General features: G+C 31.8%; 1 protein-coding gene across 1 annotated transcript; it reads left to right on the top strand.

The window, feature by feature from the left end:
* The first annotated feature begins 2,694 nt into the window (after positions 1-2,694).
* On the top strand, positions 2,695-5,522 carry LOC122850866. Its single transcript, XM_044149922.1, has 3 exons — positions 2,695-2,818; positions 5,146-5,419; positions 5,504-5,522. Exons 1-3 carry the CDS (start codon positions 2,695-2,697, stop codon positions 5,520-5,522), a joined length of 417 nt encoding a protein of 138 aa, XP_044005857.1.
* The last annotated feature ends 14,003 nt before the right edge of the window (positions 5,523-19,525 follow it).

The following is a 19,525-nucleotide window of genomic DNA, read 5'->3' on the forward strand; positions in this document are numbered from 1 at the left end:
GTGGTAGCATTACAAGTTTTTTTTCTTATTTATTTTTTTTGCGGGCTTTAAAAAAAGACCTAGTCCTCCTTTGCCCAATACAATTGATTCGATTTTCTTATTATGACGTTGATTTTCTCGTAGTAATTTTTCTTGCTGCAACATTTATTGTCTTTGAAATTGTTGCTGCACCACTCGTCATAGCGCCAGATGCACTTAATCCAGCAGATAGTAGTATTAAAAATGGTAGTATACTGCCATCACTATTATTTACTTTACGAGATCACTGGGCGCGCCTGTTTTTCTTATAAAAATGAGAAGATAGTTTTTTAAAAAATATTATCACAATCATACTTTCTCTTGATGTCATTATTCATTGAGCTATTTTGTAAAAATAGTAATTCACATTTATGTTTCAATTATTTTCATTGTTATTTAGTAATAATTTTTTAAAAAAAACAACACTCTGTTCACACGAATAAAAGACAATTTTTAAAAAAGATAGAGTTTAAACAAATTCGTACAGCCACTGTTGAAGCAAAACTCATTTCTTTATGACATTTTTGTAGATGTTTAGTTCGAATATTTTTTACTTTACTATTCAGTTTTTCATGGCTGAGTATTTTTGATAACTTGATCATTCAGTTACAAAAAGAGCAAACTATAATTATGTTTTCTTATGTCTTTTAAAAAACCCTTCTCATAATTTACCCATAATACTTTATTCATCAAAGTCTCGATCACTTTATTTTCGATTCTTTTATTTCTGTGATGCAATTCCCAATTAAGTAATTAAACATTCATTTCAAAATTACTCATGTTCATAATAAAATATTTCTAAATAGAATTTTCCCGAAATCATGATTCCTATATTCAAAAAACACCTCATGAAAAAAACTACAGGAAAAAAAAAATGTAAATTTTATAAATTAATATGGTTAAGCTTGTGTCTTGTGTTTTTTTTAAATTGTAAAATTCATATTAAAAAAATATAAAAACACGTCTCCGTTTTTTCATTTTATTAATAGGTAATTTTTACTTGATTTTGTCCTTAGATTCTTCTTTTCCTCCGTAAAATATTAATTATACAATTTTTATATGATAAATTTTACTTTTCATTTTTGTCCGTGCAGTACTTCTATCCCAAAAAATTTTAAAATCAATTTTGACTCTTTTTTATATTTGCTATAAGTTGTACACGAAATACGACGTTTCCTGCTTCAAGTCATGTACATAAAACATATATTTCTGAATAGAATTTTTGTGAAACTATGAATCTGAGACTTCAAACTCACCCTCAATAAAAATCTCCGAACAATTTCATGAAATGATTATAACTCTTTATTTTATGCAATTTTATATTTACCACGACTTGTAGATAAAATAAATTCAAAAAGTGGCTAATATTTCGTTTTTCTTGAACCATTTGTCAAATCATAAACTAGAGATCTGAAAAATCATGCGCCTATTTTAAAATCTTCTTTTTCAATTATTTTTCATCAATGTTGATTATTAATTTTCAAAAAAATTTCGACATTATATTTTCACGAATAACATATAATTTATAAAACAATGAAATTTCAGGCAACCTTTGTCGAAAAAAATTCCATTTCTTTATAACATTTTTGTGCTTACTTCAAACATTTTCCATTTTACTATTCCGTTTTCAGGGGTATGTTCATTTTTGATTAATTAATCATTCATTCACACAGAGCGAATTATTATGTTCTTAAGTATTTAGAAAAAAAAAAATTCTTCTTTATAAATATGATCCCGAGTGGAAATCTGGTCAGGCTAGCCTGATTTGACTTCAAGTCTTGATTGAGACTTGATCAATGTTCCCTTAACACTGGAAGCCTGATCGAAATTTGATCAATATTTGATCAAGATGCTTGATTAAGGATAACTCGATCAAGATTGGATCAAGGAACCCTTAGCTCATCCTTATTAAGGCCAGCCTGATCAAAAATTGATCAAGGAAACCTTAACTTATCCTTAATAAGGCCAGCCTGATCAAGAATTGATGAAGAAAACCTTAACTTCTCTTTATTAAGGCCAGCCTGATCAAAGAACTTCTTCAAAAAAATTGCCTAGCTTAGATACATGAAAATCTTGTGAGACTAATAAATATTTTATTTTCCATTCAATGAACATGAAAAAGTTATTCAACCTGAAGAAGCTAGACCAAATTCACTGATGATTTTTGATGATATATCTACAGAAAAACAAGATAATGTTCGGGCATTTTTTCGCATGGGTAGACATTAAGCAGTTGATAGTTTTTATTTATCTCAGACCTATGCTCACATACCTAAACATTTGGTGCGAGATAATGCCAATTTTTTTGTACTTTTTCGTCAAGATGAAAGAAGTTTGAAGCATATATACAATGATCATGTAAATACTGACATGGAATGTTTAAAATTCCGCAATATATGCTCGACATGTTGGAATAAAGATAAATATGGATTTCTTGTGATTGACAAAGATAGTGACATTAATAATGGCTGATACAGGAGAGGTTTTGATTGTTATATAAACATTACCAACGATTCTGCTAAAAATAGAGTTTCTCCCTCTGCTACCACCACTGGAACATCTACTATCTAAAAAACAATATCAGATAATTTCGAGTAATATTGTACGATATATAGTAAAAATTTCAAGATAAAAGACAGTAGGATTGTGTACTGTGAACTGTCAACAGCATCTACCATGAAGCATACAAACTTACATGCTGAAAAATCACTATTGCATGAAATTAAAAAAGCAAGTGACTCTATACGACGTAAACATAAATTAATTAAATATGGTCGAGTTGAAAATGAAAGAATAACAAGTAAGGTGTTAGGACCTGAAATATCGTAGCCGAGTTATTTACTGGACATTTGTATTTTGCTCTATAAAATAATCCTGCTCGATATATGATTAATTAGACCCAATTGACCCTTCTCACTTAAGAAAACAATAGGTGGGTTTGGGAAGACAGACGCGTAATTTAGAGAGAATAATTGACACCTTAAATGAACACGAAAATGAACAGACTTAATTTCCTATGAATTAATAAAATATTAAAACGCTCGAAATCTACTTAAAACAAAGGCCCAACGTAATTTAGAGAGAATAATTGACACCTTAAATGAACACGAAAATGAACAGACTTAATTTCCTATGAATTAATAAAATATTAAAACGCTCGAAATCTACTTAAAACAAAGGCCCAACGCGTCGATAATATAGAGAGAGAAATAAAGTTAAATGACGGAGTCAGTGACTAGGAATATTAAAGAAACGACCCGTCAATTAAATATTACGCGACCCGGTGAGTAATCAACTAGATTGAGAAGTAATCTAGTTGATAAAAATAAATGAAACACTGACTCTACATTTACGTAATTATTACACTTGATAATCGCCGAGAATCTACTCAAAATTACACTGATACAAAACATGAACAAACACTCAAAATAAAATTAATAATTATTAGGTGAAGAGGCTTATAGGTGAAGAGAGAGATGGAGAAGAAATAGAATATAATAGTGAGAGTGAGAAAGAGAATAAACTAGAAGTAAGGGATGAGCGGAATATAAGAATGAATGAAAGAGTGGCAGAGCATGTAATGAATGGGGAGATAAGGAAAGAAGAAATGTAAAGAGCATTGAAAAAAATGAAAACAGGGAAAGCACCGGGGGAGGATGGGCTGCAGGTAGAATTTTTATATTCAATGACGGAAGAGAGGAGGGAGAAATTAAGAAAAATATTTAATAAAATATGGAATAAAGGGGTAATACACGGAGAGAAATCCGCAGCAAATAATGCTGTAGAGTATCAAACAAATTTTACTGTAGTCTACTGGAAATTGAGAAGTTGCGTGGGGAGGCCACCAGGATCGACTAGAATTTCCTACTACACTACAGTAATTTTAATCAAAACAAAACAAAAAAACGTCACAAAAAATTAAATAAAACCTTATTATTTAAACATCAGAATGAAAATGTAACGTGTTTATGAATTTTAAAAAAATAAATCATTTTATAATTTTCATGTGTTTCACCGTATTTTAATTTAAATTCATGAATAAAATAAAAACAATAAACTTTTTTAGAAGAGGTTAGGAACACACTTGATTTCCAATAAATATTCGTGTCATCTGGCGGGAAAACCTGCTGTACACTACAGTAATTTCTGGCATAAAGTATACCATTAACTCGAGACTTCCAAAAATTCCGGTAGACTACAGTAAAAAATTTAGATGAAATATAATAATAATCATTATAATAAGTGGGAATTAGTCGCTTTAATGACGTCAGCTATGATTTTTACGATACCACTACAGTAATATTTGGTGCGGATTTCTCTCCGTGTACCGGAGGAATAGGAAATGGCACTAATATATCCAATATTTAAAGAAGGAGACATAAACGAAACAAGCAATTAAGGGGGGGGGTGTGTAATGCGGGATATAAATTAATGACAAATATAATAACAAGAAGAATGAATAATTGGTTGGAAAAAGGAATGAAAATAAATGAAAATCAGGCGGGTTATAGAAGCAAGAGAGGAACGATGGATCATATATTTGTGTTAAATTCTATCATTGGGGAAAAACTGAAAAAGAAAGGGGGGAAATTGAATATAGCATTTATAGATTTTAGAAAAGCGTTTGACTGTACCATTTGCTGTACCATTCAAAACAAAAAGTGCAAAAGATGTTATTGCAGCAATGAAATTTGTGTTCCTAAAAGGTTGATATCCACAAAAAACATTTACATGTCGATCAAGGAAAAGAATTTTACAACAGTGAATTTAAAAATCTCATGTAAGAATATAATATAAATATGTACTCAACATATAGTACTTTAAAAGCAAGTATAGTTAAAAGGTTCAATAGAACCCTGAAAAATCGAATGTGGAAAAGATTTACTTTCCAAGGCAGTTATAAATGGTTGACTATACTTCCTGAATTGATCAGAAATTATAATAATACAAAGCACAGAACTATAAAAATGTAACTAAAAAATGTAACTAAAAACGATAAAAAGGATATATTGAGGGGAATATATCATGATCAAAATTCAATGTTTTGTGTCACATCAAAGTTGAAAAAAAAATTTAAAATTGGTGATAAAGTGCGAATAAGTAAATATAAAAAAATTTTCGAAAAAGGTTACACTCCCATTTGGACAACTGACGTTTTAACAATCTCAAAAGTATTGAATACAATACCGATAACTTACAAGCTTGCTGACTATCAAGATAACAATGTTGGAGGATGTTTTTATCAAGAAGAACTGAGCCCAGTACGCTATCCAGATATATATCTTGTCGAAAAATTTTTAAAAAAACGTAAAAATAAAGTACTTGTCAGATGGTTAGGTTTTGATTTTGAACATGATACATGGGAAAATGAATCAGAATTAAGAAGAATTATATTTACAATGTATATACTATATACTATATAGGTATAAGTGTTTTCTAATGACAAATTATAACGAAATGAATTTTTCAAATGTAATTTATTTAGGCTCAGGCCTATTTTCTAATAATACAACTTGATTATTTTCTCCAATACATTGCAATGTTGAAACTCTTTTTTTAATACCATTTTTGACACTGAAAATCTGAATTTTCCATAAAAGCTAATTTATACTGCCCACAACACAGTGAAGAAAAAAATTTGAATAGTAAACTTTTTCAAATATTTATGTAACAACGGAAGTTTTCAAAGACTTTTATTGTTAACTTATACAACACGATAGAAAATGAGCTCACTCCATATTTTTTTTTGTCGTGGATTGACCAAGATGAATAAGGCCACAATGCGAATTTGGTTCTTTTTTATTGAAGCAAAGTATACAAAATATGGATGGTCGAAAATTATTTTTTTTACGGAGGCTAGGAGCCGAAAGGCTCAGCCGCAGTATTGGATTTATCCCCCCAAAAAAAAAAAACGTTCATAACTTCTAAACTAATTGTCGTAAAGACTTCGGATTTGGCTCAAAAGAAGCGGTTCTGGAAATTCTATCGCCCCTAATAAAAAAAAACATTATCTATTCGGCCATTTTTTTTTCCCAAAAATACTATTCGTACGATAAAAATTCATTTGAAAAAGTTATAGAATTTTGAAAAACGAGTATTTTAAGCCTAATATGAAACCTCTGCGACTACTCTATTTTGAGTTATAGCTCGTGGATTGGTGGTCAAAAGTTTTCATTTTTTAGGCAAACGATAACTCATGATGAAATGGTATTAGAGACTTCATGTTAGGCTTAAAACATGCGTATTCAAAAGTTCTATCGCCTCTCCGAAAAAATTTCGATCTATGAATCATATTTTTCATAAAAATTAAAAAAAAACCGTTTTTTTTCTTTTTAAATTTAGTTTTTTTAAAAAAGAAAGTGACTGAACAGATAATGCTCTTTCTCAGGAAGGGCGATGGAGTTTCAGAAGACGCGTTGTTTGAGCCTAATACGAAGTCTCTACTACAATTTTATCAAAAGTTATTGCATTCCTAGTTTTCGAGTAATTTCTGAAAAACGCTCTAACTTTCGACAAAATCGTCCTAGATACTTTATATAAGACTCAAAAAGCATGTGTGGTAAAATCCTACAACTTTTAGTCGAAACTTTTTTCAAAAAAAATTATAGTTTTCATAAAATAGTAAAAAATAGAGATTTTGAAATATTTTTGTCTCTTTTGTTTCGAAAATAGAAAAAAATTGACTATTGGAATTAGGATAAACTCCTTAAGGGGCGATAGAGTTTTAAAAACCACGTTTTTTGAGCTTAATATGAAGTAATTCCGTTGATTATAACAGAAGTTATAGCTTGCCTTAACTTGAACGAAAAAAAAAAAAAAAAAATCGATTTTCAGAAAAATAAAAAAAAATGTACTATTATTTATTGTTACTTTTAAAACCCATTTAAGAGATAAAATTTAACACGGCCCTAGCAGGAGTATTGAAAAGTTTTAATTTTCAACGGTAACGCGGGCTACACGCCCCAACAAACGTTACCAGATCTTTTTTTGTATCATTTTCAATAATGAATCCATTTTATTTTGATACAATTCTAGATAAACCAGCCACGATGTGATTACAAAGATTTTTTCACATTGAGTTATATTTTTTTGGGTGAGACACCACCGAATAGAGTCGATTCTAAAGGACCTGGCGCAATGCATCATGCCAGGTTTCTTTCCAAAGCAATATATTGTTTGAAAATGTTTTTGTTCCGTAAACAATTACCTTTGAAGGTTTCCGAGCAACGTGCTTTTCGGCAAATTTGTATATTTTTTTGTAAAGTTTTATATTCAATCATGGTTTAATGCTCCACTGGCAATTGAAGCAGCAAATCATGATTTTACATTATTACAAAATTTGATTGAATTTGAAAAACCAAATAAAAAAATTTCTAAGATGGTACAGTTAACATGATTAAAGCACATGTGGTACTGCTCAGAAGAATTAATTGGCCTAGCACTTTTTGATGATGATGTAACCTATGAAATGAAAAAAAAAAAAAAATGATAAAAGCTACCCTTGAAAGGAGCAAGGACACGGATTATTCCAAGTGACTAGTAATAGATGAAGAAAATATAAAAGATTTATTAACACAAGATCTTAATGGCTTTGTTTCTTAAAAATCATTGATTATTTCTAAACAGTTTGATTTGTCACATGATTTTTGAAACGTGATTCAACTGAATGGCAAGAAGATCCTGATTATCAAGTGGCCAGAAAAGTATTTTGTTGTTTAGAGGTGGTTAATGATTCAGCTGAAAGGGGTGTTGCACTCGTTAAAACCTCAAATCAATGTGGTTCGAGTCGTCACACAGCGGTTCATCGGGTCATCTCTGGGCCTACAATTCATTTGTATTTCATTTTATATTTCTAAATCATGAAAAAAAGAACCCTAAAATTATGGGGTAAATGTCACGCTTTTTTTATCTGTCAAAAAAGCTATAAAACTAGACCAAGAAATAAAATGAATATATAATTTAAAGTTTCTATTTTGTTAAGGTTACAACATATTTTTCAAAATGTATTATTTTATCGAGAAACGTGTGAGTCTCACATCTGGTGAACAACGGCGGTAACGTGTTTAGTTTTATAGAATTATACAGAATAGTTATTTTGAATTAATACTATATTTTTTTTTTGTACCAAAAAGTTCGTTACATTAAATTAACACTTTTTATTTAAAAAATTTTTCGGTAAAATCACTTTTTTTCGGCCCGATTTTATCTGATGATGGATTTTTCTCGAAAAATATAACTCCAATCAAAAAAATTTTATTTAAAAAAAGTGGGGTCAGACAAAATCATACAAAAAAAAAAAAAGAAAAATTCAAACAATTAAAAAATGGTGGAGTTAGAAATATGAAGAAAGTTTCGAGAAAAAAAAAGATTTTTCCGAAAAAATTTTATCCAGAAAGTGTTAGTCCTGATGTAAACAATTTTTTAATACAAAAAAAAAACACACCTAACCTAAAAAAAAACTATGTTCATACTTCGAACTCCACCATTTTGAACTTTAGAACCAAATTTTTTTTTTGTTTTCGTGTCTGTCTTCCTGAGCCCTACAACTTGTCTTCGAATTATTCTTCAATTGAGGACATATTTTTCGAGAAAAATCGATCAACAGATAAAATCGGGCCATTTTGAATTTTTTTATTTTCTTGTTCTATGTTCCTCTTTAAACCCTACAACTTTTTTTTTGAATCATTTCTCAATTCAAGCCATATATTTCCAGAAAAATCCATTATCAGATTGAAAGGGGACAGTCTGTATAATAATATTCAACTTTTTTACGTTAAAATGTTTTATTTCTAAAATGCCAGATATTGATTTCTCTTCAATACATGATCTTCCACATTCCGATGTAAATATTTTTTTTTTTTCTGTAAATTTAAATGAGTAAAAAAAAAAAAAAAATTATTTTCAAATTTTTTTTCAAGAAACGTCAACCGCGACCTTAAGAAATAATTTTAAAATTTTGGAAAAATTCACAGAATTACATCTTTTCATAGAAAACATGAATTTTAGTGGAAGGACGCGAAAAAAAAAATCCGTTTCTTTTGGACCACCCTAATGTCGATGTCACTGAGAAAGTAGCTAACAACTGACTGTCTCTAGTCCCAGTTGCCATTGGTCAGCTTCAAGAGCTGGCTGACGACTGGCAATAAATTGCCCAAATTTCCAGCGCTCACCAGTTTTATGAACCGATTAGGCCTACTCTTGTTTTCCCAGTTTCTCGACGGTCTGTGCTTATAGCTCATGTAGCTCTTTGGCGGGAGTGTCAAAGTCAAGATGCCACTAAGACTACTCACAAACTAGCGGTATTTGTTATCTTCAAGTCAGTGTTGATTTTTCGCATGGCGATAGACCGATAACCATTCACGGATCTCGACTATTATTATATACATCACAGAAAGCACAAGATCTGCCAAATCTCGTTACAATGGAGTTAAAGAGATTCTTATTTGCACCTTTACAACGAGCGAAATGGCATTATTCTTTACCGATAAAAGTGATCATGAGGCTGTATGTAATTCATCAATTGTTAAAAACGAAAAAAAATCAAATAAAATTGAATAAATACACTGCTTATGTATGAAAAACAAAGAAAAAACTTGAAACGATTCGATCAAAAATAGTTTTGATTTGCATTTTGCAATTTTTTGAAAAAAATTATCAGGAAAAACATATAATTTTAATTTTTATAGTAGTAAAGAGTTAGGAACTCACTATGTCTGAAAATCGAAAAAAGAAAGTGATTCATTAAAAAAAAACTGTCATCAGAAATGATTTCAATTTGCACTTTCGAAAATCTATGCTGGTTCGTAAAAACATAAAAAACAAAATCCTTTTTGATCTCGTGGATTCAATTATCAAGATAAAAATATAACGTGGTGTTTTTTGATAAATTGAACCCTTTTTATTAAATAAAAAGAAACAAAACTAGAAAATATAGAATCGAAAATAATTTTTATTTTCATTTTAAAGGATCCAAGAAGGTATGTGGAAATTTAGTGAAAGAATCGGAATGCTTTTCAATCTAGTAGCTTGGATATTCAAGAAAAGAATATAAAATAGTGGGTTCTCGAAAAAAATAAACTTTTTTAAAGGCCACTTCAATGCATGATTTTTTCAAAAAAAGATTGATATAAACCATGAGCAAAGTGAACCTGAAAGTGTCGATAATTATTTGGATAAATATATTGAGGAGATAAATCATTTATTTGTAAAGTGAATAATATCGTAATTTTAGAATGTCACTATTGAATTTGCTAGTAGTATATAGTTATACGGGTTTTGGATGAAGAAATAATTCGATTAATAATTTGATAACAGCGGGGTTCCACTTATTAATTCAATTTGAGAGTCATGCTAGCAAGGGGTATCGCGCAATACAGAAAAATTACAGACAAATTACAGAAAATTTGGCAATAATTTTGAAATCATAAAAAAAATATTCTCTTTTGAGCAAGAGCAATGGCATGGGCAGTTTGACTAATTCATCGGTTTTATAAGGTGTGCGGGTAATCTTACCTATAGAGGTAGTATTTTCTTTATAATCGGTTCTAGTGTCGATAAAGATGGGACGCCGGTATTATCTTGTTGAAACTTAAAGAAAATTCAGAAGCTCCGTGGTCTGGAGGTCTATGGCAGTTGACCACATTAGCAAAAGACTGGCATTTTTTGAAACAGAAACTTGAAAAAAATATAAAGTTCTCTAGTATTTTGCTTTCCTGGGCAACTGCCTTGATCCTCTACGTCACAGAGCTTCTTAATTTTCTCCAAGTTTCAACAAGTTAACTCCGAAGTCCCATCTTAATCGTCATTAGAGCATTTTTTAAAGTTTCTGGTAAAGTAAATGAAAAAAAGTAGGCAAGAACGATTGAAGAAATATAGTGTTTGTTCTACTCTGAACTGTCATCAGCACATAAATAAAAAAAAGATCTGGTAACGTTTGTTGGTGCGTGTGGCCTGCGTTACCCGTTGAAAATTAAAAATTTTCAATACTCCGGCTAGGGCCGTGGGTGTCTTAATTTCTCAGATATAATAAAATTATGGTTTTTTAAATAATTTTACGGTTCATTAATAATAATATTATTAAAAAAAAAAATTTCATGTTTATTGTTTTTTTTTCTCAAAAAATATTGGAGATGGTAGAAAAAACCGACTATGCGGGCGATAGAGTTTTTTGCGACGCAAAATAAGATCCCGTTACAAATTCTCGGTTACATGGCAAAAAAGATTTTCCGAAAAAAAATCGACCAAAAAAATCACGACAAAAAAAATCTCGACAACAAAAATCATGACAGAAAAAGTTGAGAAAAAAAAGGTTGAACTGTACTTCTTTTAATTAACAGAAGTAATGTTAAAAAAGACCTGGTAACGATTGTTGGGGCGTGTGGCCCGCGTTACCCGTTGAAAATTAAAAATTTCCAATACTCCGGCTAGGGCCATGATTATTTCAAATTATCGCTGAAATATAATTTAATGGTTTATCACCAATAACATTACTCGAATGAAGGCTTTTTTTTGGAGCCTTATAAACATTTTATTTCAACTCTATGATGACATTTTTTGGTCCGTTTTTTTGATTTTTTTTTTGGCGAGTCATAACTTTTGTTATAATCAAGATAGGGAATTCGTATTAGGCTCAAATTATGCGCCTTAAAAAAATCTAGTGACGGCATTGGGGTTTTTTTTTCTCTCAATAACAGTTTTTTAGGCGGTTTCTTTTTTTGCTCAGCACCAGCCCAGCCTTAGAAAATAATCTTTCAACTGGTGCACTAAATGCTGTGATAGAGAGTAAATCACGAGCCATAGCAGCCAAGTGAGGATAACAATTTTCATGTTGTTTCCACCACTGTAAAATATCAGTTTCTAAACAAGCTCGCTTCATGAGCAAATAATTATCTAATTGAATGTTCCAACTTGCTTTTTCAGGTTTTTTTGGGCCATACAAAGCTTTTATTCTTTTGGTATATTCGTCATCTACGTCTGGGGAGTCCTTTTGGACTTTTTCCTCAGCTTGTTGCTCTTTTTCTACAGCATACTTATTTCTGTAAATTGACTCAAACTTTTCATATGACTCTGTTTTTAATTTTTTCCCCCAGTCAGACATATCAAAAGTTTCTAGCTTGTGACGTGAATCCAATATTAAAACTGCACAATAAATCCAATTAATTTTTTGGTAATGTTTTATCAATTTTTCACGAACTTCTTGAAATGCTAAAATGAATGCTTCGTCACTTTTAGTACGATTAGATTTTTTGTTTAACCGATGGCACATTTCTTCAATACTATCGATTAAAATATTGATACCAGTTACGACTGATGGCAAAGTCGTATAATGGTCACCACACAACGCAGTAGATAGCTGTTTAAAAATACGTAAATACTCTTCTAGCATTGTAAGTAAGCTCCATTTTTCATCATCAATGTAAAATTTATTATGATGTTTGTGTGTTCTAACCCAACTTGACAGAGCTTTTTTCATTTTCAATCCCTCAACTAACATACTGTTAGTGCTATTCCACCTGGTAGATACGTCAAGTAGCAATTCTGAATAGCTTTCATTAACTATGCCACAAAATCTTGCCAAATCAAGTTTTAGTTTTTCAGAACGTTTTAGTGCCTTACACAAGCTACGCAATTTAACCACCGGTGGACTGTCTAATACAGTGTCAGTTAATTCGTCGTCCTCATCAGGGTTACTTTCTTTATCATCTAGGTACAAAATATGATTAACATTTACATTATCATCAATCTCATCATCTGCTTCACCATCGTTATAATCATCGTCATCATGGACTGCATTTTCCATTTTCAAATTTACCATGACATCTTGCACTGCCAGATTTATGACATGAGCAAAACACCGGAAATGCTGGTCTTCTGCACTAAATTCAATGTTATCATGAAGTAATTCTTTTTCTAACTCTGTCAAAAACGTTGTGTTGACTGAAGCATTGTCAACAGTTATTCCCTGTACTTTTTCTAAAATTCCTAGTGCTTTTAATGACTTGTAAAAAAAGTTAGCAATGTTAATTCCAGCATGCATGCCTTTTGATGGTATAAAATCAAGTGCTAAGGATCGTAATTTCCACTGCTCATCTATAAAATGAGCTGTAATGCCACAATAAGATTTACCTTTTAACGATGTCCAACCATCGACAGTAAAAGAAATATTCGATAAATTTTTTTGCAATATATCTTTGACAATCATGGATTAAATTTAAAATTAATGTAAAAAAGACGAGAAACTTGAGACAAGACGAGAAAATGCGGTTTTTTACGAGAAAAAATCGAGACGAGAAGCAATATTTTTTTGGTAAATCGAGACAAGACAAGAGAAGGCACATTCTTGACTCGTCTTGTATCGCGGCATCACTACAGTAAGCAAAGGAATGAATGCTGATAATATTGATGATGATGCAATATTGACTGTGGTTCTACCATGTTATTGTAATGAAAATCTTGATGAATTGGAAACTTGACTCACTACAGACAGAAAAAATAAAAAAAAATTATTGAACAAAATAATAATTCAAGGAGGTAAAACTGTACCGCAAGCTGCAGTTAATAAAGCTATGACAATATGGTAATGACAAATGAGCAAGCCTAAGTCACAACCTGGACAGGAGTAACACCTAACTCATATAAATTTTCTGGTTCTTCACTTGCTTCTACTTTTATTGATAATATTTTCTACCCTTATTGAAAAATATTATTGCATGACAAAAATCTGTGGTTTTTTTTCCAGATGGTGTTGTTAAAATTGGTTCATTTAATAACTCACTGTTGTTGTTGTTGTTGTTGTTGTTGTTGTTGTTGTTGTTGTTGTTGTTGTTGTATGGACATAGTATTGTCCTTAAGCTGTTTATTTTTAATCAAGTAGAAGCCATTTATCTCTTGTAAACAAAGATTTGTCTCTACATCTGATAATCTTCGATTTAGTAACACTTTTCTTTGCTGATAATTCTGCTGCTGCTGCATTACAGTCTTGTCTCTGGAAAATACAGCATTTTTCAGATGATTTTTCATATGTGGCTTGGATTTCAAAGCCATTATCTCCAAATTTAATAAAACGATTATCACTGTTGATTTAGTTAAGATCAGTAGTTCTACACGATTGTTATGATACTCACTATTTGAGGGGCACAAATTTACTATATTCCTTTTAGGATTTAATTAATCATGAATTGATAAAGATTCACAATTTCAACATGGAAAAAAATACGTGTCTACCAGCACGAGCGCTGTCTGGCGAAAAATCAAATTATTTTCATTTTTATTTATAATTTCTTGAGATCATAGCCTTTTTTTCAACCTATGTTAACAAAATAATTCAAATAAATTCTGAGTAATATAGTCATTTTGTTTTTTATTATTATAATTATTTTCATATATCCGTATAATCCGGATGTTCAAACATTCACTCATACGCATCCGGTTGTATTCTGTATTATGCTATAATATTATGGCTTCAAAAAACGCTGCAGAATGATTCTATAGCAGCTGTTTCCGGCAGCTTTTATTTTTTATTTATTCTTATTTTATAATACTAGGGTGCGGTCACCACTGCGCCGCATAGGCAATGAGACTTTCGGTCCATTTTACTATCCCCTCGTTTTTCCCTTAAGCCCCCATTACACTCGACCTTACAGCAAACGCCGCGATCGCGCTCAATGGTAGCTTTATCTTCTGGTTCACAAAAGTGCTTTCGGAAGCATTAAAATCTAGGCTTGACTCGCTATACAGTAGCATAGCACATGGCTCGCTGTTTTTTCCACTCTTCTGTCGCACTTGGGACAAGTGTCGTTCTGTGGTAGTCCTATCCTTCTCAGATGTGCCTTACGTCTACAGTGTCCTGTTAACAGTCTCACTACTGGCCTCAGCTGGCACCTAGTCACATTTAGCAGCTGTCTTGCCACCTTCTAATCAGGTTCACCTAGAAAACTGTGAGTTTGCCTCGCCTTAGGCTCCTCACTCTATACTTTCTATGTACCCTGTGTTGATAGGCACGAATTTCTGATTTAAGAAAGCAAACCCCTACGACTGGTCCCGGTCCATATAGTCTCATTACTAAACCCCCACGTGCCAGTTCATCGGCCGTCTCATTATCCTGGATCCCCGAGTGCCCCATAAATTGATCTTGTTTCGCGATGCCAGTATATCTGATTTCTCCCGACATTCCCTTACCCAGGCTGATTTATCTGCTAATGCGTCAACTGCCAGCAGCGCTGCTTGACTATCGGAACACAGGGCTGAAACTCACGAGAAGCTACAATTTCCGCTTGTAAACATGGTGGCCGATGCCGGCTGCAAAAATAACCAAATTATAACTAAATTTATCAAGGAAACACCATGTTGAATGTAGTAGCAATAATAAACAACAAATAGAAACAAACAATAAAAAGAAGTCGATAAATGAACAATTCAATTAAATCAAATTTCGATTATTTATAAAACAGTCAAAAAAATGGAAAACATTGATAAAGTGAGTAAATTTTTTATCCAGATATATTATTAGTTAACTCATATGTCGATTATTGTAATTTTTCTATGAGATTGCTTATTTTTTTTTTACTGTTGCTTCCACCTTTTTTATTTATCGGTTTTTACATTGTTATAGGATTCAGAATGGAAATGTGGTGTTTGTTTTAGAGAATGCATTTATAAATCCATCCTACAGCATTCGTGCTTCAATGCTGTAGAAGGAATGAAAAAAAATTCAGATGCAACCTGTTGTGAAAACAGTTTGGTCATCTTCAGGTTAGTTTTTTTTTTGTTATTATCAGAGCCACAAATGTACTGGTAATCCTAAATCAGTAAAATTTAAAATAGGACCAGGTGCTATACCAATGTCTGGTAATTTTCATGAGACTTGTACTGGTAGTTGTAATAATATTTTAAATCAAATAATGAGTATTTGAAATGAATCTGTCCAATAATCAAATAATACACAAGAAAGTGGTTATTCAAGTGCTTGTGCTTGTTATGATCGTGCTTGTCATGATCGAAATAAATTCAAGATCTTGAATGAATTTGTAAAGGACAAAAAAATGGAACAGATGATTAAATATTGAATCATTTAATGAAACAACAACAACAGGAGTGAATAATAATTTAATAAATGATGTACCAAGTGGAAAACAAAATAACAACAACAATATTGATCATATATAAACAATAGCAATCATAATAGAACAAATACGGGAATAACCGAATTCAGTGTCGTGGCCCCCGCGGTGAGGGACGTGACTTATCGTCCATACTGGTCTCCATGACCGTCCGTTGTCATTTTTATTTTTCGACTAGTTTCATCTTGTTTTGCCATGTTGAAAACAATGGACTTAGAAAAAAAAAATTAAATTTTACAAAAAAAACTAAGTCCTCTATAAAAAAAAAAATTTAGATATCTGGATTATTTTACTTAGCTAGATTTTTCACTTAGCTGTAATTGTAGCCACACAATCATTATCTGCATTATTTTACTTAGCTAGATTTTTCAGTTAGCTAGATTTTTTACTTAGCTTCAATGATAGCCACACAATCAATATCTATATTATTTTACTTAGCTAGATTTTTCAGTTAGCTAGATTTTTTACTTAGCTGTAATTGTAGCCACACAACCAATATCTACATTATTTTACTTAGCTAGATTTTTCACTTAGCTAGATTTTTTACTTACTTTTATTTTCGATTTTTTGGTTGCAAATAAAAGCCGGAAAAATCATCTATTTCCATGAATTTTCCAGAATTTTCGTGCTCATTTTTTTTTTTAGATAATTGATATCAAAACTGAACACTTCAACACCTAGGAATAGGTACAGAACACATATTAACGCTTGTAGTTGAAAGAATTTCTATCAATTATTGCTGAGTCAACTATCAAATTGTTCTACAATACGGATATCAACAATACGGATTATTAAAGCAGTTATAGATCTTTTTTCTCCTAGGGATTTAGTGGACGTATAATTTCAAATGGTGCTGTTCCTTGTTTCTCTGCTGTAGTAGTATGTGTGTGTCTATCCAGATAGATTACAGACACATATACTCCTGAGAACCTGCTAGTATAGTGGTTATACTTTGGACAGGGGGGCATTGAGAATGTTTTCTATAACCATATGTAGAATACCTTCTCGGACCCAAACTTTGTTAGACAATGGAATTTACTTTCAACCTTAATTATTTGAATAAAATTAACTTTTTTTGAATGAAATAATACAGTATAATGATAATTATTAAATAATTTTGCACTGCCATTTTTATTATCATTGAAGACAGAATTAATGGAAAATCTAAATCAAGGTTATCCATTAAATAAATTAGTACGTACTCACTGACTGAATTTTATTATTCTTAACGTTTTATTTTAATGCACAGTTGATTTTATATTAACATAACACATTTCCTTTGAACCGAATATTTACCAAAGTTTTTAAGCTTGCCCTGGTAGAAATATTTTTCTAACTTTCTCCGCCTTTTTTCCAACTTTCTCCACCTTTTGTCCAACTTTCTCTACCTTTTTACGAAAATGACCCATGGTTCGAAAAAAGTTGGAAAAAAATTGGAGTAAATTTTTGGTTGAAAAAAAGTTGGAGTAAATTTCAGGTCGGAGAAATCGCGGAAAAAAGTTGGAAAAAAGTTGAAGTAAATTTTTGGTTGGAGAAATTCGTCCACCATTTCTCCAACCATGGGTCATTTTCGTAAAGAGGTGGAGAAATGGCGGAGAAAAGTTGGAAGAAAGTTGGAGAAATATTTCTACCAGGGTGCATCTTTATTTTGATCTACACTTCTATTAATCTATCGGCTTGATGATTTCTAAGCGAGTTGGTTTAAAAATATTATTGTTAATTTTTTTTCAATTTTTTGATTATGTTAAAACGCAAATAGATAAATCATTTGAGACTATAGGGCGTTATCTCTCTTTTTTCAACTCTGTGATTGTATCTATAAGTGCATAGCAGCCACTACCGAAGCGCCGCTTGTTGACTTGGGTGCGTAACGGGCTATAATTAATAACTCGGTTGTTTATTAAGATAAAAAATTGAATAAACGCCTATAACGATCTGCGAGATAAGCTTTTTGATTTAAAAAAAAAATCACGATGATCGGTTGGGTAGTTGCTGAGATTATTTTTAATTTGGCTTTGCTTGGGATTATTTTTACAATTTCAGAGATGTTATCATTAGTTTAAAAGAATTAAAGACTTGCTAGCTCTAATGAATATTCCTATTCCAAACTTGACCCAGGTAGGAGTTCTCGGGCTTAAACAACTGTGCCAGGCTTGTGTGAGGGTCGTGTATCAAGCCTTGACACAAGCTTGTGCCCATTGTTTTCCCCGACCTTACACGAGCCTTGTTAACACAGGCTTGACACGAGACTGTCCCCGTTGTTTTTAACCGGCCTCACACAGGCCTTGTTTTAACCGGCCTCACACAGGCCTCAATAATCCAAGCCTGTGTTTTTTGTTTTCCCCGGCCTCACACGAGCGTTGTTAACACAGGCTTGACACAAGACTGACCCCGTTGTTTTCAACCGGCCTCACACAGGCCTCAATAGTCCAAGTCAGTGTCAAGCCTGTTTTTTTTGTTTTCCCCGGCCTTACACGAGCCTTGTGTCAAGCCCGTTTTACCAAGCCTCACACGGGACTTGACTTGTGCATATATTCAATTAAAAAAAAAAAATAAATAAATTAGATCTATAAATTGTAAATAGAGATTTTAAATAAAAATTATTAGGTTTTGACTATCGTGCCAGGCTTTTACAAGGACTGTGTATTGACTCTCGAATAAATTCATTCATATAAAAAATTTTGACTGATTCTTTCATGAATCCCCCGTGGTCGACTTTATAGAGCATTGGAGTTCCACGTGAGACCTAGGATCGATCCCCCATTACGCCGTTTATTTTCGTTCATATAATCATCGTTAATTCAAATTGTATCGCGTAAAAAATAATAATGTCAAATTAATAAATTAATAATAATTGTTTATTTATATTTTTTTATAATTTTTTTTGCACGCCGGTGTCAAGCCTGGGAACACAAGACTGTGTCAAGCCTGGGAACACAAGACTGTGTCAAGCCTGGGAAAACAAGCCTGTGTCAAGCCCGATACACTAGTCCGACACCAGCAAATACATCGTGAACATTCCAGACTTGACACAGGCTTGTGTCTCAGGCCCGACACAGGCCCGAGAGCCGGGTAATCAGGCTTGTCCCAGGCTTGTGCCCGTCGTCACATCCTACATGGGGAGGTTGAAAGTTAAATAAATTTCCCGTTATTTAATTTTCGATTTTTTGGTGGTAAATAAATATTTTTTTTTAATTTTCCTGCTAGTTTTTTTTTTAGATAAGGAAGGTCAAAGTTGACAACTTCAACACATAAGAATAGGGGCAGAATACATATTTACGCTTGTCATTAAAAAAATTTTTACTACTACTATTTTTTAATTATCAGTTTGTTTTTCTTTACAATGTGGATTACATACTATTGGATCCAAACTTTGTTAGACGATGGGG

The sequence above is a fragment of the Aphidius gifuensis genome, linkage group LG3 (assembly GCF_014905175.1).
Source record: "Aphidius gifuensis isolate YNYX2018 linkage group LG3, ASM1490517v1, whole genome shotgun sequence".
Taxonomy (NCBI): domain Eukaryota; kingdom Metazoa; phylum Arthropoda; class Insecta; order Hymenoptera; family Braconidae; genus Aphidius; species Aphidius gifuensis.

What these genes read in the sequence shown, in the direction of transcription:
- LOC122850866 (XM_044149922.1), top strand. Translation starts at nt 2,695, where the DNA reads ATGAAGCATACAAACTTACATGCTGAAAAATCACTATTGCATGAAATT. An exon ending in TGAAAATGAAAGAATAACAA is followed by an intron (nt 2,819 to 5,145) that starts GTAAGGTGTTAG and finishes TTTTCGAAAAAG; the next exon opens with GTTACACTCCCATTTGGACA.